Source organism: Amphibalanus amphitrite, unplaced genomic scaffold, assembly GCF_019059575.1.
Source record: "Amphibalanus amphitrite isolate SeventyFive unplaced genomic scaffold, NRLGWU_Aamphi_draft 000636F_arrow, whole genome shotgun sequence".
Classification (NCBI taxonomy): Eukaryota; Metazoa; Arthropoda; class Thecostraca; order Balanomorpha; family Balanidae; genus Amphibalanus; species Amphibalanus amphitrite.
This window is the reverse complement of record NW_024882130.1, coordinates 213,068-237,672: the sequence shown is the minus strand read 5'-3', so window position 1 is coordinate 237,672 and position 24,605 is coordinate 213,068. Positions and strand designations below refer to the sequence as shown.

Sequence of the window (24,605 nt, the reverse complement as noted above, 5' to 3'; positions counted from 1 at the left end):
CATCAAAGGTCACCAAAGGTTTTTGGCCAATAACTCCGTACAGGAACAAGATACAGACGCGTGGATGGTCTCATTGTGTTCAGCTCGTCAAGACGCATCGAATGATATACATGATGACCTCGAGGTCACGTCACCTGAGGTGAACCTTTGACCTTGACCTTTCGAGGTCAACATATATATCATTCGATGCGGATTGACGAGAGGGTCACGATGATGCCCTTAGTTTGTTCCTATCTTGACTAATTCGAAAGTTATTCGAGAAAAACTCTCCATATCTAGCGCCGCCATTTTGACTTTTTCGACCCCTGTGACGTCATCTTTGACCTGACCTGAAAATGACCTTAGTAAAAATTGTAGATCTTGGCCGTGCGTATCCGATGCCGTTTACCGCTTGTCGCTATCTTGCTTCGTTCTCGAGATCTCAGGGGGGGGGTCATCCGCCCCCCCCGTCGGTGCGAAGTTGGCGCAGACCCCCGTCGGTGCGCGGGTTAACTGTCACGGCTGAGTGCTGATCTCGACGAACCTTTCATTAACGGATAGTTGCAGTGCTGAGGTCGATGAATTGCCTTATAGCCGTTATCGTATATATGATGAGCTCTATCACAATCACATCATCTGACATATTCTGACTTTTTTTCGAGGTGATTGCGGAACTTGCCTCCACAGTCCACACCTTGAGGGCTAAATGCCGACGAGCTCATGATGCGTGCGCTGCCTTACGATTTGGGTAAACTCGACTGATTGCCTAGGTAACTTCACGACTGGGTTCTGAGTTCAACGCCTTTACGCTGGAGGTTTATCTCATTAGATCGCCTTTACTGTTGGGTGCTGAGTTCAGCTTCGATCGCGTCCCGGATCCAGTTGCCGAAGAGTCCGATGTTGATGTAGGTGACCAGCTCGTTACATTCGTCATGTAGTCGTCCCCAGGGCACCATGCCAGCCAGCACCCAGCGTGATCGGTCTCGCCGATGCCGACAAACCAGTGCCGATCCGACGTCCGCCCAGCAGTCCTGCTCGGCACCGCCGCATGCGAACGTATCGTCCAGCTGGCTGAATGGCTTCAGTCGCTTGAGCGCGCGCAGACGCGTCTGACACGCCTCGCGAGGGACGAAGGGGACATTCTGGTAGAGCACACCGTCCAGACTGTCCTTGCGAGGGTCGGACCAGCCACTGAGCACGCAGTCAGTATTCTCCCAGTCGGCTTCCAGCTGTTCGGCCGTGTCTCCCGGCCAAGGCAGACACACAGGACTGACGTCGTCATCTACGCTAGCCGGCGTGGTCAGGAACAGCAAGCCTAGGTCGCTGGTGGCCGCCGCGCCGTCCTGCCGAAACTCTGGGTGGTAGACGGCCCGCCGGATCGCGTGGTCGGACGGTGGCCGGCCGAAGTCGGTCTCGGTGTTGACTCGGTACTCTGCAAGTCTGACGGAGAGTTTGAGCCCTCCACGTACCGCCTCTTGGTGGCAGGCGGCTGACACGAGCACTGCCGAAGGATGCACGAGCACGCCACCACACGCCGGCAGGGGTGAGTCCGCTCGGCTCGGAGGTGCCCCGCGTACCGACGCCAGCCAAGGGAACTCACCGAACCAGGCAAGGTGGGTGGCGTTGCTGAATGTCTCGCGCAGCTGACCGTCAGCGGGATCGCAGATTCCGCGCAGTCCGCGCTCGTGGCGGATGCCGCAGCCGAGGAGAGGGTCCGGCGGAACCACCACCGTCTGTAGCAGACCCGACAGTGTGGCCAGGAGCTGGAGCTCCGAGCCGGCTAGGGCAGACATCCTGAAGCTGTCTGTCACCGGTGAAGTAGAGTGAACCACTCGGGGCCGCAGAGAAGGTCGGTCGCTTCAACGGGTCACCGATGTGCAGCTGTGGGGTATCAGGAAGTCGGACAGCTCCTGCCGGACATAGAACTTGATGTGAAAACTTATACCCGAACTCTCGGTGTCGGGAGTCACAAGGCTTCAACAATGCTTGTTAGTTTTATACAGCCATGCCTTTATCACTTCATAATAATTCGTCCCCTATGACCGACACTTAGTCGCCTTACCCGAAACATACATTTTCTAAAAGTACCTATGTCATTTCATTTCCATCCAAACACACAGCTGGGCACGAAATACATATTCAAATGACATGTTCCTCTGTCCGGGTCTTGTTGAACTGAAGCCGGTATTTCCACGTAAAATTCGAACTAATCCCGGCAAGTCGTGTTTCGCCAAGGTCATTTGGCGTCCCAAATCACGGTTTCATCTCCGTTACATAAGTTGTTGTGCGGAAGGCTGCGTTTTGCGGTCAACATCTGCGTAGTACCTAGTTAGCGAACCGTCCAGCATGAGCAGTAGAAAGTGGGTGGCTATCCCACGGAAAACAAATAGCAAGCCTACGGAGTGGAACATGCAATAAGTATACGAGCTGATGTCCATAATCGCCGTATAATAAATAAAATACCCTTGTCCGGAAAGAGAGACAGGTGATTTCGAGAACCAAATCGGCTAATCGTTGCGTCCGTCCATCTATCTGGCAGCGTGGGAGGTTAAATCAACAGTTTATCGTCATCTTGTCTACAGTACAAATCAGTCGTCAAATTAGCCCCACGAGTCTGACCATGTAAACATCCTAATTACCGCCAGCCCGTCACTTTACATAGCAGTTTCACTCGCGAACAATCTCCGGTCTCCGTTTGGTCGCGTCGCTGTCTGTAGCTATGGCACCTTTGTGGCTCGTGTTGTTTTAATTGCCTTACATTATCATCAACATCTTTAACCCATGAGCTGCTATGGGGGGGGGGGGGGGCATTAGGTTGCTCCCTTTACTTATTGTGATATCTCCGAAACCTGATAAGATATGACATTGTTACATGGTACAGCTTCTAATGAATGACTAGGCCGTACTTGAGGAAAATTTGCTGGTTGCAGCACTTACGATGACGTCACAGTGACGTGCTAAAATTTTGTCGTTTTCCGATGTGGAGCGTTTCTGATGTCACTGAGCATGAAACGTAACGGTAGGGTAGCCTGGGGCAAGACGCCCCAGATAATTTATTTTGCTACATAACTTATGTCCCACATCACCTGGAAGGCCAAATTTGTGCTCAATGCGTTCTTTGGACTTTTTACTTTAAATTCCACCCGTCAAATTCATTCACTTATGATCGAACTCCGAGCTAGGAAGTGATTTGTGAAGCAACCGCAAATGGGGCATTTTGCCCCAACCCCAAGGCAAAACGCCCCACGGCCTGGGGCAAGAAGCCTCATACTCTAGATTAAAGATTAAACATGCTAGTTGACTAAATCTTATATGAGAGGCCCGTTAGACCTTGGGAGGCACGGAACTGAAGTTAGCACCTTCCATCCTGTCAGGTGTTCAGCTATGACACTATTGTATGTACAGGTTTTTCACCTGGCTCATAAGGCCAAATAATAAATTATTGCAATGCAAATGTTAAAAAAATACTTCCTTTGCCATTAATTTGCTGAGAAAAGCACATAAAATTGCATAGAAACTTACTGTTCGCCAGTTACCGAACATTAGGAAGTGGGTATTCGGAACAACACATGAGGTAAAACGCCCCATGGGGCTTTTTGCCCCGCGACCTACTGGGGCGTTTTACCCCATCACGTAGCTCGGTCAAAGAACAACGCCTTGCACTCCAGCAAAAGATAATCTAAAACGGACCAACCCATTATTATAAGCGTTAGACACTAGTTGTTCAAAATACATAAAAGTCGTTAACACTGAAAACTTTTTTACCATTTCCTGAAGGGTAAACCCGCCATAGCATGGTAGCTTGACACACAGACGTTTTTTACCACCTTCCAGATGGTAAATTTTACTCTTTCATGAAGAGTAAACTCGCCAGGGAGGGGTAACATGACACACAGACGTTTTTTACCATCTTCTGAATGGTAAACTCTTTTGATTTACTCTTGTCTAGAGTGTAAATTGTTTTGGGTTACACTCTTTGAAAGGGTAAATCTTAAACGGAACCCTTTTCTAGGGAGTAACGCATCATCTACTCTGTGCTTTACCCTCCTACAGAGAGTATATTCTTCTGGCCTACCCTTTGTCACATGGTAATGTTTACTCTTTCCTTTAGTGTAAACCCCCCAGAGGATGGTAACAGACTCACAGACGCTTGCTTCAGAAGCTTCACGAAGCTTCTGTTAACCGGAGCTCACCAACTAAAAAAACATGCTTCAAGAGCAACAATGTATATTTGGCTTCCGTACAAACAATACGAGGGGCACACCAGCCATGAACATTGTGAGACTTCACTTATGCATACGAATTTATACGAAGCGTTCAGCAATGCACAAACGGTCAATAAACACCACGATACAACTTGAATGCACTTTGAATGTGAATACAAGACATTCAGCGCCCTCATATTGGATAAGGCACAGCACAGCGCACAATATTTGAAGAGAGCGACGGCGCCCGTCTGCGTGAGATAATGAGACTGGATCACTACAGTGCAAGGCTTTTTCAAAGTCACCAACAAAATGCATAAACTTGTAGCATCACAACAAAATTAATGTACGTACTCACAACCTAGGCCACGTGGCCGTGCACGGGGTCCTGTTAACCAGGTCAAATTAGCACCACTCAACGGCATGCAATGCTCTAGCACATCGGTACTTACAATAAAATGTCCACAGGGGCTCTATAGGCGATGAACAACACGCAAGCACAATCACCAACGGCCACGCCGCGCGGCACCGACACTGCTCACATCCTCTCTCGGAGACCAACGGCCGAAAACTGACAGATGCGCGCGGCCTTCAAACCGCAAACGGCTGATCTCGTTTCTGATTGGCTGAGTGATTCCATTTCAAATATCATCTTCACGAGGGTAAACAAGATCCACGCATGAAACGACTATCTGTACACGAGTCACGATACCCAGAAGGAAAGAGTTTTCGTGATGTTCTGGATCGCGAGAGTAATATGATATTTACATGGTAATAATACTCTTCGCTGGCGAATAAGGTCATATTAACCACGTGCCGTTACTATGCACATAATAGTAGCAAAGAGTTACCCTTTCAATATACTCTTATCTTGCTGGTTTGATGAAAATGAACCCTCTAGGAGGTAGTAAAAAAGTTTTGAGTGAACCTGATGTGGACAATAAAAGAACGCCATGATGCATAATCTGACTGCAAAACATAAAAATCACTCCAAAAACAAATTTTTGGCTATATCTCCCTAAAGAGTTATCACAATTTCTTTCCAGTTTGCTCATATAATGATCATATAGTGCGCGTTTTATAGAAGAGAGGATGTTTCCCCAGAACCTCGCCAGTTCCGAGAAACATCGGTGAGGCGTTTTACCTCGGCGGGGCGACTTGCCCCGGTCTACCCTAAATGATTTTTATGGCACTTACTGCCATTTTGACACATCAAAGTACTGTGTTACTCAGTTGCATGTATATCAAATTTCACTAAAAATCAAATTTCACAACATATCCTCACCAATTGCGGATATGTTGTGTGGAAACTAAAAAATGCCAATCTGTAATTGGACTTCTGACGTCACTGTTATCTCATTTCAAATGAACTGGACACCAAATGTTGACACAACTACGGCTACCTATTCAGAAATAAGTGTGCAAAGTTTCGCTTCTCTATCTTCTCGCATTACGACGATATCATCGAAGAAGTAAAGGAGGGGCAACAAGTAAAGGAGGGCCGGCGCGGCGGCTGGCGGGTGGCGAGGAAGCCCAGTATGCCATTTCCCGCCGCAGAATGAAGATGGGTGAGGATCGTCATATCACTGGTCATCATCTCATCCATTACATTTACTAGTCTTGGAACTTGCCTTGTTGTCACATCCTGCGTATATTATTGCTCTACGAATTACCGTGCGTCTGCTGTCCAGTTGAGGCACTCACCGTAAGTCCGCTGTCTCTAGTAGGAAGTTCCGTCCGCTGTCCGCTGTCTAGTGGGTGCAGTCCCTTCTACTCTCTGCTGTCTGATAGGGCAGTTCTGTCCCCTCTCCTTTGTCCAGCGCACAGTACCGACCGTCCACCGTCCGCACACCACCGGCACTGCGGCCGGATGAAACCGGTTCCAGCCCGCGATTGCCAGCCATCCCCAGTCGGTGCCCGGCACCTCAGTCTGCCTAAGCCCGCAAGGAAAATCCCATTCGTACGGCGCGTTTGAGAAGTGAACCTGCACGCAATCGCATTAGTGTCCCATACATGGCGCAGTAGCTTCGCCCAAAGGCTTTCGCTATCGGTCGGATGGTAGCTAACTGTAATCTTTATCGATTAATCGTTTATTAAGGCCTGGCTACACTATGCGTTTTCTGCGTGCGTTTTTGCAGGTTTGCGTGTTTTGCGTAATATCGTTCTAGGAAAAAAGTTATAAACAATATAATTTTTACTTTGGTTATATACAAAAGCTAATATAACTCTTATGTAACTAAAATTTAAGGTGAAAAACATCACAAAAACGTAATATCGTTCTTTTTTCTAGAACGATAGGTATCACGCAAAACACGCAAACACGCAAAAAACGCACGAAGAAAACGCATAGTGTAGCCAGGCCTTTACAGTCATTCCAAGCTATATAACAAATGCTTCCTGCGAATTTCATAAGCACTGCATAATATAAAAGGAATGTACACGCATTTACACCTACAACTATTTAACTATTTAACGCTTTTTAGAAGCTGTGAAATAAGTCAGTAGCTGCTGAAGATGGTTGAGAGGCCCGCCCCCCAGGGATGCGGAGCCGTGGGAATTTCAGACGGCTCCGGCTCCGGCTCCGGCTCCGCAGACAAAAATCGGCTCCGGCTCCGGCTCATGCTCTGGTTGAAATGTCATAGCGACTCCGGCTCCGGCTCCGGCTCCGAGTAAATGGTCCGGCTCCGGCTCCGGCTCCGCCTCCGCACCCCTGCCCCCCAACAAAGCGTAGGTGCATATTTCACATTATATTTTGAAGTAGGCAGTAAGCACCCCAGCATATTTTTGTAGAAGCCAGACAAAGGTAATCAATCAGAACTCAGAAGACAATCCTTGTGCTGGCAGGACTTCCGGAAATAGAAAGAGCTGAAGTATTTTCATGCAAATTATTGTAAAACGATAACAATGTCAAAGTCTTTGCAGTAAAACAGGAATATATTAGCCGTTTTCACGACGGGCTATGCGGCGAATGCACCTGATTTGACCAAATCTGCACCTAATCTCTTTTACAGCGAATATCTTCATTTTATGAATTTATTTCAGTGTTTTAATCGATGATGCTCTCTGATAATATGACAAAGCAGGCATATAAGCAATTAGTGCAACCCTAGCTGATAGCTGCTAAGAGACACACTGAACCTGATTTGACCAAATATGCACCTAATCTGTACCAGATGCGCACCAAATGTGTACCAGATGGCCGTCGTGAAAACGGCTATTATGTAGCGAGCACTACTTAAACATAAATGTCCTTCATGCCTGCATATATCTAACGGTCATTTCGAACTTGAGTTTTTAAGCGGTGATAAACTATGGACAGGTTTTAGTTAAATTACTTACGGTAAGCTTATGACACATTACAAAGGCTATTCCGCTTAAAATATTCCATTTTTAGTCATTAACCCGCGCACCGACGGGGGTCTGCGCCAACTTCGCACCGACGGGGGGGGGGGGGCGGATGACCGCCCCCCCGGAGATCTCGAGAACGAAGCAAGATAGCGACAAGCGGTAACTGGCATCGGATACGCACGGACAAGGTCTACAATTTTTACAAAGGTCATTTTCAGGTCAGGTCAAAGATGACGTCACAGGGGTCAAAAAAGTCAAAATGGCGGCGCTAGATATGGAGAGAGTTTTTCTCGAATAACTTTCGAATTAGTCAAGATAAGATCAAACTAAGGGCATCATCGTGATCCTCTCGTCAATCCGCATCGAATGATATATATGTTGACCTCGAAAGGTCAAGGTCAAAGGTTGACCTCAGGTCACGTGACCTCGAGGTCATCATGTATATCATTCAATGCGCCTTGACGAGCTGAACACAATAAGACCATCCGCGCGGCTGTATCTTGTTCCTGTACGGAGTTATTGACAAAAAAACCTTGGGTGACCTTTGATGACGTCACATGACCTTACAGCTGCCCAACAGCAAAACAGACCTCAAGGTAGTGAAGGTTGATCGTATATGAAGTCATGTATGGTATATGGGACCATTCCGACCCGTTTTAGTGGTAAAAACAGGGACTTGATTTTTTCCCCATTGACTTATAATGGGGAGGTCGCGAAATTGACCTGACCTTAGGTCACCGACATCAAAATTCCGAGATATAAAAATTGTAGCTACTAATGACCTAATAACATCCTGCGACTTTCAAAGGCCTCCGACATCTACTGTAGCTCTGGCACGGTGACAAAGTTGCAAAAAAGTGACTTGAGGTTGGGTCATTCAAAGTGACCTGGTGACCTGACCTTAAAAGTTAGGAGGTTCAAACTTGCACACCATGTGTAAAATTGATGAGAAAATAGTCGTACCAAATTTCGCGGCGCTACGGGTTTTCCCGCTATCCGCGAAAAACCTCAGGGGGGGGGGGCGGATATCCGCCCCCCCCCGTCGGTGCGCGGGTTAAGCTGCAGTTTATCCATTCCAGACTGAAGATTGCTGCTAGCCGGGTCGGCTGGTCGGCGATCATCCATTGTCATCATCCAATCTGCCGGTACGTCGTTTTCATCGTCGGAAGAACAGTCAGCACCTTTGCAGTCTTGATGGTCGCCGAAGCATTTCCGCTTGTATACTCCTCATGAGCAGGTGGCTACACATTCTGCATATGTCCGGAAGTTGTTGCAATTGCCAAGGCAGCCGCTGTAAAAGAACACTTTACACTGCTGATCGTACACGTCATAGTAGTAGCGCTGGATGGTTTGTGAGCAGGGGCCCCGTTCTTTCGACTGGTAGCAGCAGGAGGATGGTACTGCGCCCACTGTCGGCGCCCGTGATAGCGCCACCAGCAGCACTGCCAGTACGAGCAGACCGGTCACAGCAGGGGTCGGCAAATGGTGGGGCATGCCCCCTTTGAGGGTAATGGCGCCCTTCGGCGGGGGGTAATGAGGGCCTCTAAAAAAGCCTCATCTTTTTTAGAATTAATGGCTCCCTTGATGGGACAAACATCGCAACTGTTGTGCCCCAGGATTCAAAGATTAGTCGAGGTCAAACGCACAAAGCATGAACTGATTAGCTGGCGCATGCCAATTTTCATGTAGCTGCTCACCATTCTGTACAGTCGTGGAAAGTAACTGTCATGTACTAGCCGGCGCTCGTCTATTGGCGTTTTCACAGTCACTAACGCAAGGGAGAGGAGTCGTCCATTGCACCCTGACCTGAGCATCTCGGTCTCTGAGCTGGAGCTTTGCAGAAAAATTGAGCGTGTTGCCCGTGAAGATAAGCAGCCGCTGCTACCCAAGTCATTGGGTGACCTTCCATTGGTCAATAACAACTGCCGAGTTAATCGGGTCCTGCTGTAACTTCTTGAAGTGAGATTTTGTGGCCTGCCATGATCTCAAGAAAGATATCACAAATCAACGGTTATTCGGGTTAAGGTCATGACATTTTCAGGACAGATGAAAATGATCGGCTCGATGGTACAGTTTTTTTTTCGTGATCCGACCCTTTAAATGTGATCTATTCTCGAAAAATACCCGCTACCCCTATACGTATGGAGGTTAACCCGCGCCCCGCTGGGGCTCCTGGATTTCCACGCCCTGCTGGAGGTGGAGGTTGAACACCCCCTATTAACTTGGCTCCTGGGTCACTAGCGAAGCGCCGTAGTCGGCGATCGAAAGAGCGTAAGAAATGATGAAGAAAAAACTATGGTCACCTTTTAGGTCAAATCAAAGGTCAGGTCACCAGAGGTCATCGAACGCAAAATTTCGTCAATTTCCAGGTCAACCTTTGACAATTTTCGACAAACTGGCCTATAGTTCAGGAAAGGATAGAGCTACAGCGCTGCGGAAAAACGCATTCGATAGCTCTCTTAACGTTTTTTTTCTGATGCCTGCCCTTAGATTCAACCGAAGGTGGTTTAGCCTGCAGGAGACAAAAACTGCCAAAAAAAACTGCCACTCAAAACTTGCAAGAGCTCACTTTTATCAGCATCGTGATCCTCCCGTCGAGAAGCATCGAAGGTTTTGTTGCACATCAGTCGATCCGTATCGTCGAGCTGAACACATCTAAGGCATTTTCATCGCTCTGGGATGCCTTTATCAAAAGTTATTAGCGAATAGCTGTTAGATACCATTCATGACCTGAAATGACCTCAGGGACATACAGACTACAGTGGGGTTACGGGTGCAATTTTCCGGTTCAGCGGTCATGTTTAGGTACTTGTAAATAAGAGTGTCACAGTGTTAGGAATGACACTGGTCCAAAAGAGGCGCCTTTCAATTTTCTACCATTGACTTTGCGCCCTCTCCCATTGATAATGGGAGAGGGCGTGTAATTGACCTTAACTTTGGTCACCGACATCAAATCTCCGAGATACAAATTTTGTACATGTTGTTGCCTTTATCAATTCCTGAAAGTTTGAAAGAGATCTGTCACTCAATGCAGCTAAAGCAGGCGTTGCAGTCTTTACTGAGGTGAGGTCACTTGACGTGATCTGGTGACCTGACCTTGAGTGACTCTGGTCTGAAATATTCACAACATGTGCAGAAACGATGTATGATAAAATGTTCCAAAATGGTGGCGCTCCTTGCCAACGTTTTTGAGATATTTGCGAGAAACCGCAGGGGAGGGGGCCTGAGGTTTCTCACAGATATGGTACCCAAAGAGTCACGGAAAAGTATGGAATTTCAGTAACCTTGGTAGTTGGTTGTATCACCAATGGGGTCTGGGTGGGGGTAATGGCCCTGCCTGGCGCCAAAAAAGGGGGCACGACCCCGGAGGACCTGCCGACCACTGCACAGTGGGCGATCCGGCCGGTGTAGCCTCGCGAAACCTATCGGCATTCATAACATCCATGTTTTTGAAGCTAGAACCACAATATTTAGGAGCAACCTTCTTGAATATCCAATGAGCATATGGTCTAAATAAGGACTATCTCTTTTAGGATTTGTGCTCTGTGGTGAGCTTGCAATTTGCCTAATTGCCGCTCGAATAACGCATGAATACTTTTGAGGGTATAGCGAAATTTATGACGATATGAGCTGGGTAGGACATTGAAATGGTGTTTACCTCCGTAGAAAATTGCTTCCAAACCAACTTTTTATTCAAACGATTATGTCCTACCAATTTATACATGTCATGAAACAGCGTAAATCTCGCCCGGCAAGGCCCCATTTCATAACGTGACCCAAGCAGCGGGTTTGGTTTTTGGTAAATAACTTCGCAAAAAATGGCCGCAGAACCACGATTTTGACATCGTCGTGTTCGCCTTGCTCAGGCGCGTCGAATGGTATACTTTTTGTTCAGGTGAGGCCACCGTAAGGTGTTGACCTCGAGTCAAGGTCAGGTCAGAGGTCTTCAAATCACGAAGTTGGTCAAAGGAGGTCATATTGCATATCATTCGATTCGGCAGGTCTTCCGGAGTCCATTGGTGACCTTGTCGACTCTCTAGCTCAATTTGATCGGGAGTTATTGACGAAAAACTCGTATGACCCTAGTGACGTCATAAATGACGTCATGCAAGGTCAACAATGCAAAAATGCCGCATCAGATCTTGCAAGGAGTGCATGAAGTAACGATTCCATGTACTTGAGACAATTGAATATCATTCCTGGCGCCAAAATAACAGTTTTCATATTTCCCCATTGATTTTTAGGTGAGGTCACGTGACGAACCTGACTTTATGTGACATTTAGGAAAAATCTGAGATATAAAAGTTGTAAGACTTCTAAAGGACAACAAGTCCTGCAAGTCTCACCTCCCTGTGAAAGTTACTCTGGCACTGAGAGCGTTGCAAGGTTGCGACATCTGAGGATCGTGCAGAGGTTAATTTATGACGTCATAGGTCAGTGACCTGACCTGACTTGAAAGTGCGGTTGGTGTCACAAGATTCGGCGTGCATCAAAGGTCAGGTATGCCAAGTTGAAGTTCTCTATTGCCTGGGTGTTTTGAGCTATCGCGAAAACACCCTTTGTGGCATTTACCACTTGTGCTCAAGTGCACCAAGCCACGGCCAACCCTTAGAAGAAAAAGGTGTCTGGATGCCAGGGCTGCAAGTGGCTGCAAATTTTCACTGGCTCCCCTAATAGATAGTGTCTTAGTGCATGCGATACAGCATTATTTTCAGTTCATCCTCGTAAAACTTTATTTGCTGGGATTGGTTAATTCAGTGAACGTAATGTTCAGTGGTAGAAAAAATATAAAAAGTTAACTTAATTATAAGACATTTTGAACTGATTTTGTCTACTTGCTTTCTATGGCGGAATCGTCTTAACATCTAAATTTCACTTTCCATGCAAAATGGATGCTCAACACCTAGCAATTTCATCGTTCCGCAAAATATTCAAAGAGCGTAGGGGAGATCCGTGTAAGACGCCCAGGGTCGGTAAGAGGCCCCATCGCTTTTTTTACCAAACCAATAATGTTATTTATTTTTTAATGTTCTCGTAAAGCAGAAGCCCTCTTGAAACAACAACTCACGAAACCTGAGGTATCAGGTGCGTCGCAGCGACTTTTGGTAAGTCTATTTCTGTTTTTGCCCCTTTACTTGCTAGATATATGCATCTTTATCACCCTTACATATCTGAAAAAACAATGGCTATAAACTACAATCTTATCTCATCGAAATTGTCACATGTTAGCTTCAGAATAGACCCTGTTCTGGTGCGCTGCAAATGTCTCATAAACCATAAATATTGTGACGTTAAAACACTGCATTTTTTTAAGAGGCCCTCCCTTCGAGGATGATAAAACGCCCCCCGATAAAAAAAAACGCCCCCGATGATAAAACGCCTGCACCTGCGGCAGGCTTGGCATTCTTTTTTCAAGGAGTTTGTTTTTGTTTCTTTTTTCTGTTTCTTTTCTAAGAGGTAATAGGTACAATTTTCGTTGGTCATCAGCGTTTGGTTGTGCTAGTTTTCGCATTGTTCGAGCGCTTTGGAAGTGTTTTTGGTTTCGATAACACCGTATTTGCTTAGCTTTTCGAAATAAAAGGCCTTGCAGCTGTGTTCGCAAAGCGTCTTTTACAAGTCGACTTGACTTGTGAAACACCCGGGGGGGGGGGGCGTCTTACCATACCCATAGTGTAAGAGGCCCTTTTGCAACTTTTTCCAAAATGCTAAAGTTTACGGTTTTTGTACCCCCTAGATTCATTTTGAATGCAAATATGTATGGGAAAATGATGCATGCTCACAGCGCATGCACACGTTTGCTCGTAAATATTATCAGTTGTCTAAAAATAGCAACTGAGCTTAAGGGGGGGCCTCCTGCACCACTCTCCCCTAAATATCGGCTGTGATTATCCCCCTTATGAAGTGTTACGGAACGCTGTCTTTAACGATACTTTTGTCGACGAAAAAATGTCTCCTGAGCCATGCAAATGCTTTAATCGTAATCTTTGATGAATTATCTGTCGACTAGTATGCGTTGTTTCCCAATTTTCGGAAAAAAGTGTCTTTGAGGTTTCGCGAGGCTAGACCGGCCCGATCGCCTACCGTGCACTGGGTCACAGCTTGTCAACTAGTCGCCATCGGGATCAGTGTAGGCGCGAAGTCGCTCAACTGCACACAAAGCTGTACTGTGCCCTACCAGAGTGGAGAGCCGGTTTAAATTGGGTCCTGTCGCCATATTGCACCAGATGAAGTGTCACGATTGAAAGGTGGTGACCTGACTGCCACAGAAATGACACCTTCCCTATAGCGACTCAGGACACGTCAAGTGCAGGGTGTAAATGTGAGTGAGCTGTGTGCAGGGTCAAGCTAGGGTCGATCTGTCTGACCTGTCAATCACTCTAAATCTGCACTATATTACGAAACCACGAACGATATCGTGCTGTATGGCTGTTACAAAACGGTTCCTGATACGGCACGACCCTTTTCTCTCCCTATGTAATGTGCACGTGTCAATGACGTCCCCCGCCACTTCCCAGAATTTGTAAATGAGGAAGCATACTTTTACCGATAGAGAAGTCGATGTTCATCGAAAAGGTTTCATCAAAATTGTGTAAAATTGTCGTAGGTGATAGCCTACGTTCACGGACGGATCAAGAAACATGGCTTGGTTATCATCGTTTATTTTATGACAGGTCACAAGCATGCATGGTTGCTTAGAAGCATAAGAAACAGTATAACAAAAACAGCCACGGCCTCGCTGGCTGGATTGCTTAGTAGTACTTGGCCGGCGGCGGCGGCGGCGGGGCCGTGGTGGTGGGACAGTACGACTGCGGACAGCAGGTCGGGTACTGACCACCAGCGGTGCCCTCACGCACCTCGCAGCCCGGCTCGGCGGCCACCGCGGCGCACGGCACGCGCACCGCCTCACCGGCCTGGCACGTGAACTGGGTGCAGTCGGACTCGGTCCAGACGGCGCCGTCGTCAAACACCTGGTCCAGCTCGGCCGAGTAGCACTGGTCGGGCCGCGGGCAGACCGGCTGCGGACAGCAGCTCGGGTTGGCGCCGGTCGCGTCGCCCTCCTCCAGCCGACAGCCGGCCGCCAGCTTGACCAGCGGGCACGTCACGGAGGCCACCCGTCCCTTGTCGCAGGTCACCTGGGTGCAGCCGGCCTCGGTCCAGACGGCGCCGTCGTCAAAGACGGTGTCCAGCTCCTGCGAGTAGCACTGGTCGCAGACGGCCGTCGGACAGCAGGCCGGGTACTGGCCGTCGACGGCGCCGGCCACCTGTCGACAGCGGGCCGACGGCAGGCTGGCGTCGGCCGTGGCCACCGGCGCGCACTGCGTCAGGCTGGCCTGGCCGTCGACGCACTCGGCCTGCTGGCAGCCGGCCTCGGTCCACTTGTCGCCGATGTTAAAGTGTTTGCTCAGGTGCTCCGAGTAGCAGCGCGCCGGCTCCGGAGGCGCATAGGCGGCCGGCTCCGGAGGCGCATAGGCGGCCGCCGCCGCCACCAGGGCCAAAAGGCAAACGAAGGAAGGTGCCATCGTTAGAGTGCTGAGGGACGATGTGTTGTGGACAGCCGACCGACTGGCTACTTTATACGGCCGTACCTCGCGCCGCCTGGCGGTCCGTGAATGAAAAACATTGCCGAACACGGTAACTTACGTCACGATACCGGGAAGCACGGACGGGAAATACTGGCTGCAAATCTATTCGCCGTGCAGCTAGCGCTTATCGGAAAATATGGCCCGGTTTTGCCAGATGCGCACAGGTATAATAGCTTCTGAGTAGTCGTGGACGTGGACTGTGATAGTGAACTGCGCTGTCCATGTTCGCAAGGAGTTCGACTAACCCCGCGAAGATCTGTGAAGTAGTCAGCTGCCCATCGTGCGATGGAGTGACCGTTTGCGGGCCTGGTTGGTCTGTCCAGTGTCCATTGCAACGGACTCAGCCCCGACGGTGCACCAGGGTGGCCGCCCAGACTAATATCTCCCCCTAATTCCTATCATCCTCCCGGCTCTGCAAAAGTCTCGTTAGACCGAATGGCCTATCGCCACAACACAAAAAAAAAAGAATCAACTCCTTACGGTGGAGCTGTACGACAAGTCTGGAAAAACTGGAGCTACACGAGGGAATCTGAGTGAACCCAAGGCACAAGCCGTTGTTCGTGCATAGGGATATTCGAAACCTCGTCATTGATGGGAGCTGTCGACTCGCTAACTTCGCCAGCGACTACATAACACATTGATGTCAGTTGTTGAACATTTATCTAATTGATAAAAAAGTTATTACTTATCTATCCAATTGACGTGAAATAATATTTAATACATAATTAAAAAAATGATTTATACTACAGGATCACAAAGAGTAATATCAATGAAGTTGATGTTGCACAATGCCACTGCACCATCGCCTACAAATAGTTATAACAGCTTAATTGCTATTTATCGATCGCTAGAAACATAACAATTATTTTACCTATTTTCTTATTCTATTATTTTTTCTACCTCCTGTAATCTAAAGCAATTAACATCGCCTCGATTAACTATTTAGATAATAGAGAGCCACCCCGACCGTCACCCACTCGTCCAAGGACCAAATAAACAGTATCGCTTTATTAAGCTATTCGTCTTCTCAACTGGTTACACCAATGCACACATGTATTTACGTACCCATAGGGTGCAATACATGACTTAGATCCCACCTCGCACGCACTCCTCAGGGAGAGACTGGCCTGTTAAACGAATATCTGCTGGCTTTCATCTACATACCAGACCTTCCTGAGATGCTGATAAAGTCGGCCGAGGTCATGGACTTGCCATGCAATTTAGCTAGGCTAACCAATCATAGATTCATGAACACCAAGTTAATGATTACATAAACACACGAAATGGTAACGCAAAATAATGCAATACAACAAAATGAAAGAGATGTTCTTGCCCAAGACATGGCGATGCATTTTCTATATGACATGACTATTTACGTGCAAAAAGAACATTTTCGAACAATAGTTTAGCCGTAAGCTCAGCTGTCCTGTTGTCAACAAAAACCTCAGATGGGTGGTACCCAAACACGAGAAAATCCTCCAAGTACAAACTCAGTACGCGTCTGAGGACATCCTTTGGCAGTGAGGCCAACATGTCGCCGGCGACGCTTCGAGTCTTGGAGTGAAACCCGACGGGGAAGGTGATCGAAGTGATGTTTGCCGTGCGTAACACCAGACGGGCATCCTCCAAAAGAGTCTCCATCTTTCCCACCACTGTGTACGCAATGTCACACGGCCGACACAGGCCGGCCATCGGTGCCCAGTGCTCGTTCCGCGCGCCTGCCGCGGGGTTCGGGTCTGAGACCCACCGAGCAAACTCCTCAAACGTCACTCGACGATCGCCTCGGATATCGTTACCGACGCTGGTCAAATTCCCACTCCCGTACCTCGACTTGATGTCAGCGGCAAAGTGGCTGGGGAAGTAGCCGTCCAAGGGTGCGTTGCCGAACTTGTTCCTGTATCCGGACACAAGTCTCTCCAGCGGATGACGTACGAACATGAACGACGTGTAGGAGTTGAGGCGAGTTCGGATCTCCTCGGCTGAGTACTCGGAGAGGAAGCGGTGGACGTTGCGCCGGTGCGGCAGGTCGCCTCTGATCTTGGAGAGGGCGATGTCAGGGAGCCGCCCGCTCAGCACCCCCATCACCTTCTTCCACTGGGTGCTGGACACCTGGAGGAACAAGGAAGGCCGGCGAGGGGTCATCAGTACGCCCTGGGGTGTGCACTGGACATCCATGGCTACGAAAGGGCGATGATACGGTCAACTTCACGCACCTACTCTAACTACATCAACTGGTAAGGCTTGGTGCAGGATAGCCACTGATGCAGCGATGCGCGAAAAGAAAATCAGCAATTACAATTTGAAGAACAATATGAAATCTAGTTTTGGTATAATATAAGAGACCATGACCGGAAATTCGTCTCCAAGTTTTGTTTTTACTTTTTTATGATGAAGTCGTAAAGTCATGGTTAAAACAAGTTCAACCTATGGGAATATTAATAATATTGTCATTTGGATGCAAGTGAAACACGAATGATCACCTTTGGAATGTAGCAGTACATCAACCGATGTTCGTCGTTGACAATAATGTTCCGCAAAAGCTGCGTATTGCTGAGAAGCTGCTCAAACGAATCTTTTGACCTCATTGTTTTGGTGGTGTCACAGCCCTCCTCCATGATCAATTGCCGCTCCTCCTGTTGCTTGGTGCTAGATAGATACTCTGGGGAGTCTGAAATAAACGAAAATAGTCGATCAATAGTGAAACGGAAGTCTAAATGAATAACTTACCAAGGCTTAACCCACTAACAACATTGTTTAAATTGTGGAAAAATGTGCTTCATGAGCGTGAAGCGACTGTAGTAAGCCAAAATATCGTCTAAAGGTAAATATGACAACTATCCGCCCGTTGCGGAAGCGTCGACGCCGTCGCAGGGTCCGCGTCGTCGTCGACTCGGAGCGCGCGCCGGTCGTCGGTGGCGTCCGAGTCCAAGGTCGGAGGGCGGCGACGTCCGGTCACGTGACAAACATACCCCTACGAGCCTCAGAGTGGTCGCGAGGGAGTGCAATGGAAGGACCGGATAGAGGGAGTCTGTTGATATGGAAGGGAGTCAGTTGATATTATATCAGGAGGTGAATTGATATGGAAATGGCTAAACTGCGTTACGTAAATATTTACACGGAAGGCAAACAAGCTTTGCTGGTGGGAGGCGTCACCAAACATTGCGTAATCTTACGGGTTCGGCAGATAGGTGCCTTATCCCGCGCACTCACCTGACTTTGCCTGAGTGCTGAGCTCAACGCTGGGCACGAAGCATGCGAATGTGAACAAAGCCATTGCCACGAGAATGATGCATGTCGCAGCCTTTTTCGAGAACTTCGGGGCTAAATACTGATAGACCTGTGGACAACAGAGGTCATCGGATTAATTGGAGGAGACATTTCGATTTCCCACCTTAACCCGCGCCCCACTGGGGTCTGCGTGTAACACGCCCTACTGGGGGGGGGGCTATTCATAGCCCCCCCTCCTAACTCCGAAACTACTGGGCCGATCGTCAAAATTCAAACGGCGTCTGATAGCCCCGGAAAAACTGTCGAGCGAAACCTAATTTCATTGACCTCGAGGTCACCGATGACGTCACAGGTCAGGTCAAAGTAAAAATTATTAGCATTTTGGCTTGTTCACGTTTTGGGCTCTGGCCGCCGTCATACAAGTCAGATCAGGCTCATTTTTTGTTCACACACTCGTAAACAGATGCTCTAGATACCCTGAGGGTACCAAACTTGTATTTCGATTTTCAGGTCAAGGTCAGGTCATCACAGGTCACGAAAATATTATATCATGCGTCGGTCACGTGACACATGTTTTATGGTCCATTTAGGCCAAAGATTTCGAATTTGATGTCGTCTGTGTCATTCGAGGTCATTTTGAGTCGAATTTAGCTTAGGTCAGGTCACTTTCAGGTCAAAAAAGGTCAAATTTTGAAGTTTGAATTTTTCAACAGAAAAGGTGTCTATTGGATGCAGTTTGAGCTCAGGAACACGATGGTGCTATTTATATTGGCGTACGATGTCAAATACGTGCTGAAAAATTGGTTTGAAAAATTAATAATTGTGAATTTTTTGCAATAATGCGTATAACTTGGCCATTTTTGAAGATATTTAGCTAAAACTTGCTAGAGTTAGTCATAATAACGCGTTCTATCACATATATTCCGGTTTTTTTCGAAAAGTCAAAAGCTTTTTGAAAAAAAATGTAAAAATACAAAATTTTGAATTTTATTATATAAAATTTTCAAAATTTTCAAAATTTCGAAAATCCGAGATAGCAGTTTGATAGCGCAGTCTATTTTGAACACTCTCATGCAAAGAAATTGGATCTAGCTTAAAAACTGAGCCCTTGGGAGCGATTGCCGTGGTTCAATGTTTTGCGTCGAAATCGGCCGAACATGACGTCACTCTGACGTCATTTCCGGCCGACCTATGGTAGCTACGAAGTTCAAATTTTGACACAAGGTGTCAAATTGATGCGGCCGAAGGTACTGAAAGTTTGGCGTTGATGCGTCAAGCGGTTTGGAAGTTATTGCAGAAAAACGGGAGGGGGGGCTATAAATAGCCCCCCCCCAGTGGGGCGCGGGTTAAATTATCTCTTTAGTTATGCATAAAAACAAACAAATAAATAGATATTACGTCAGTTGCCACGTAGTATGCCGCACACTAATTAAAATCCATTGTGATATGATGAAAAAAAATAGATACCAAACACAGAATAACTCAGCCAATCCAGTCCAGCATCCGACATTTGATAGATGAATAAGTCCCGCGGTATCATAAAGCTGTACCAGCGTGACAGCGCTGGACTCTGTCCTATATACGGTCCAGGCAGTTCCGGTGTCTGACGGGTTCCGCCGGCGCCCTAACAGCGCACCACATGTGCCCTCCGCGCCCCATTTGCCGCCGCTGACGGGGGTCTGGAACGGGGAGGAACGGTCTGGCACGGGAAGGCCGTGTAGAAACAACGAACGCACCGGCGCGGTGGCGAGCACAGGCGTCTGAGCGGCTGGGCAGGGGACCCACACCATCTGGCTACCCCTGATCCAGTGGCTGTACCATTCGAGATCCGCTGCCCCCTCATGAAGCACGGGGGACATATCTCAATTGTGACCCACCAAAACGTCTCCAATTTGAAAAATCTGTAAATTTAGTTCCATCAAAAGCCGTAGGGGAGAGTGGGGTAATTTGGCCGCTTTTTTTTAGAAAACGATATAACTTAAAATTGACGACACATTTCTGCATTTTCTCAACGCTGGCAGGTGTCGCATTCATTTTACTTTACTGGACAGTGAACTTGAAATGATAGAGTAATTACTTATATTGAAATTGTGACGTATTACAAAGGTCTGCAAGGCGGCCAAATTGCCCCACTAGCAGGGTTATTTGGCCGGGGGTGTGGGGCAATTTGGCCGGTGTTAGGTTGCGGTCGGGATTTTCTGTTATATTGCGAGTCAGCTTCAGATTCAGCAATGACGTGTGTCCTATGACGCATTTGCCGCATTTTGGAGGTTGACTCAGGGGTCACAGGGGTCAAAATAGCCAAATTAGCGGCTCTAGATGCGATCACAGTTTTTTTACGAATAACTTTTGAACTAATCAAGCTAGGCCAAAACTTCGAGTACCATCGTAATTCTCTCGTCAGTCCGCATCGAAAGATATATAAGTTGACCTTGAGAAGTCAAGGTCAAAGGTTGACCTCAGGTCACGTTGCATCAGGTCGCTTGACCTCAAGGTCACGTGATTTCAAGGTCATCATGCATATCATTCGATGCGCCTTGGCGAGCTGAACAGAATGAGACCATTTGTGCGGCTGTACCATTTTTATGTAAGGATTTATTAGCAAAAAACGTTTGGTAACCTTTGATGACGTCACATGCTCTTACAGTTGACCAATCGGAAGTAAGGCATCAAAGTAGTCAAAGTTGGTCATGAATCATGTCATTTATGGTACAATTGACCATGAAAACTCGGCCGTCCCAGCATAGTGACCATGAGCGCACCGGCCAAGTTGCCCCGCTAGTCCCGGCCAAATTACCCCATATTGCCATTCTGAAAATTTTTGTCTATAAAGTCATCACGGCTATACGAAATTAGCTAAAATTGCTCTTGGAACCGCTGAACACCCCCAAGAATGGCGCTATAATGTCTGAATTCGTTTTTAGCCCAAATACTACATGTTATACAACTTTTTAAACAGAAGTAAAAGTTACCATTTTCTAATGAAATTAACGTTTTATTAATTTTGAATAAAACTACGAGGGGCAAAGTTTTGACATTTGTCCTCCAGTTATTTCTACCCATGACAAATGAATAGAGACTAGAGTTATTTCACTCACTTTTATTAGACATCGTACAGGTGGGGGCGGCCAATTTACACCACCGGCCAAATTACCCCACTCTCCCCTAAATGCACCAATTCACTGCGCATCGGTGTCTATGGCCTTTTATCATACTGTCGCATTGTGGTGTCTACATAACTAGTGTCAGTGTCGAAACGTGCGCGTCTGTGGGACCTGTTTCCAAGAGATCCGTATTGAGACTTATGCATTGTATTTCATGCATCAGTGCGTAATGGAAGAGCACAAGTGTTACGGCGCTTGTGGGAGAGACGCGCGAGACCTGTATGGCAGAACGTGAGTGAATCGGCATATGGTAGGTGCAAGCTGATAGCGCTACTGGTAGCAGTGTTATCTGCGCTAAGACGCTAAGCTATCTGCGCTAATCTATCTGCCTTATCTGCTCGTGGGGCATGCTTCTAGACGAAAAGCGAGGTTACTGCCTTATTTCATTATTTTAATTTTCATTTCTAAATATTTGCTTACTGACATTTTTAGCATTTTACAGGGGTGCCTCATTTTATATCCTTTACCATCATAGCCTTATATTTCTGGACGTTTAGCCTCATAACCTTTCGATTTTTGCTTCGTTTTACCCTTGCCTCGGATTTCCTTTCATTTCGTTGAATACTTGTAGTTACACATATGCTTACATACACGAGAGGACAATCATGCAAACATTAGTGTCTTGGATCGACGAAAGAGTTCACAGCCCTTTCACCGGCACCTGTTTCAACGTCTAACACACATCATAGGATAGGTATTTCTTGAAATAAATGTAGCAGACATGAGAGTTTAGTCTTAAATAAGTAGGAGCTGATGGTAACTAGCAAGCATGAACATTGAACACTTATTCATTCATTCATTCATTCATTCATTCATTCATTCATTCATTCATGCCAGCAATTAGTCATTCTAGGTTAATTGAAGGCTCAATGCTAAGGTGTATTCTTCCGATCTTTTCACTCTTTACACTTATAAATTTGTCATCTCTGGAACTTCACCTCATATGTCGATCCGAAAACTTATAACCAGTATAACGCCTTTTGGGGCGACTAACGGAGCGAGCGAGAGGGTGGGCCTTGCACGTGCGAAATTGCGAGGGGGTACCTCCAACTGACTTGTGCACGGCACCCTACTAACTGGTCTCTAGCGATGTGCCAAATTTGGGCACAATCGGCCCAGCCGTTCTCGAGATCTGGAAGCGGCACCCTGCACGTGCGCACGTGCAAAATGGGTCCCAACTGACTTGTGCACGGCACGCTACTAACCGGTCCCTAACCGTGTACCAAATTTGAGCGCAATCGGTCCAGCCGTTCCCGAGATCTGGAAACGACCCCTGCACGTGCGCACGTGCAGCAGCACCCCAACTCTGGCACATGTATATGCAGTGCCTAGTGGGTGCCTACCTACATGCCAACTTTCAGCGCAATCGGCCAAGTAGTTACCGAGATATTGCAACAATTACAAAAGTGACACCTCTTCGTTTTGCACGTGGCACGTGCATAAGGGGTCACCCACATGCATCGGGAATAGTCCAATACTTGGTAGAAGGAATGAAGCTACCCTACAAAAATTACCGCGTGTAAATCGGTCAAGTGGTTGCTGAGATATAAGCCTCGCAAAAGCGTGACCACGGCCGGCCGGCCGGCCGGCCGGCCGCTCATACTCAGAAATTTCCGTTAATCTAAGGAAAGACTACGCTCGCTTCGCTCGCTCCGTAATTACCAGTATAACGCCTTTTGGGGCGACTAACGGAGCGAGCGAGAGGGTGGGCCTTGCACGTGCGAAATTGCGAGGGGGTACCTCCAACTGACTTGTGCACGGCACCCTACTAACTGGTTTCTAGCGATGTGCCAAATTTGGGCACAATCGGCCCAGCCGTTCTCGAGATCTGGAAGCGGCACCCTGCACGTGCGCACGTGCAAAATGGGTCCCAACTGACTTGTGCACGGCACCCTACTAACCGGTCCCTAACCGTGTACCAAATTTGAGCGCAATCGGTCCAGCCGTTCCCGAGATCTGGAAACGACCCCTGCACGTGCGCACGTGCAGCAGCACCCCAACTCTGGCACATGTATATGCAGTGCCTAGTGGGTGCCTACCTACATGCCAACTTTCAGCACAATCGGCCAAGTAGTTACCGAGATATTGCAACAATTACAAAACTGACACCTCTTCGTTTTGCACGTGGCACGTGCATAAGGGGTCACCCACATGCATCGGGAATAGTCCAATACTTGGTAGAAGGAATGAAGCTACCCTACAAAAATTACCGCGTGTAAATCGGTCAAGTGGTTGCTGAGATATAAGCCTCGCAAAAGCGTGACCACGGCCGGCCGGCCGGCCGGCCGGCCGCTCATACTCAGAAATTTCCGTTAATCTAAGGAAAGACTACGCTCGCTTCGCTCGCTCCGTAACCATTGACATCTACGGAAAGGCCGATGGCTTCCGTTAGGACGTCCGACACTTGCCTCATCGCTCCAAATAACAGCTGTTTCTGGCGGATGCGCCCTGCCTCTGACAATGCACACTTACCGAACGAATCGCCGTCTTCATTGTCCGCTCCCTAAGACTGAAGGCCTGCGATAGGTGCCTGGCAGCCCGCCCACTGCGATGCCGAGGGGTCAGTCGATGCCGAGGGGTCGAAGACTTCAGTCGATGCCGAGGGGTCGAATCTCACAGCTACTTTTGCTTGCTGTTTTCACCTCTCATAGTATAATGTCACCCACGTTGGCACAAGCCATTGCCAATCATTTAGTCACACAAGCCTTCCAACAGCCGGCAATCTGCTCCCCAGGCACTCCCGCACGCGCCCATCGCCCCCGGCGTCGGTGCCACATCTGCCGACGGCACCGCCGCGCCGCCGGTCCGCCGCCCGGGGCCGCATCGATGCGTCGGCTCCCCTCCTCTGCCGCCCCGGCGACGCGCGCGCGGCCCGCAGAGACGCTGAAATTGGAGCCATGTGTACGCCGGCTGCGGGAAGGGGACCGTCGGAGAGGGTGGTAAAGTGCCGCGGTAATTCCGCTTTGAAAGAGCCGGTAGCCCCTGTTAGTTGGAACTTTATCGTTGCTAGAGCCAAGGCCCTACGCTAGAGCAAGTATTTGTGGAGGAATTAGTGAACTAAAGAAGTCGCAAACGGCAGCAGAAACTTTGCCTCACAG

At 48.0% G+C, this 24,605-nt stretch overlaps 1 protein-coding gene across 4 annotated transcripts; it reads right to left on the bottom strand.

Annotated features, from left to right (window-relative positions):
* Positions 1–493: 493 nt before the first annotated feature.
* Positions 494–24,323, bottom strand: LOC122363720 (carbohydrate sulfotransferase 14-like). Of its 4 annotated transcripts, none has more exons than XM_043333273.1 (5): positions 24,258–24,269; positions 23,980–24,010; positions 18,326–18,452; positions 17,596–17,783; positions 16,148–17,224 (listed from the first exon to the last, which is right to left on the bottom strand). In XM_043333273.1, the coding sequence occupies exons 2-5, from the start codon at positions 23,998–24,000 to the stop codon at positions 16,484–16,486; spliced, it is 1,077 nt and encodes a 358-aa protein (XP_043189208.1). In that variant the 5' UTR covers positions 24,001–24,010; positions 24,258–24,269; the 3' UTR covers positions 16,148–16,483. The 4 variants fall into 4 exon arrangements, with proteins under 4 accessions (XP_043189209.1, XP_043189210.1, XP_043189208.1 ...); XM_043333272.1 differs by having other exon boundaries at positions 24,213–24,264; XM_043333274.1 differs by lacking the exons at positions 16,148–17,224; positions 17,596–17,783; positions 18,326–18,452 and adding an exon at positions 494–1,889 and having other exon boundaries at positions 23,980–24,323.
* Positions 24,324–24,605: the final 282 nt, after the last annotated feature.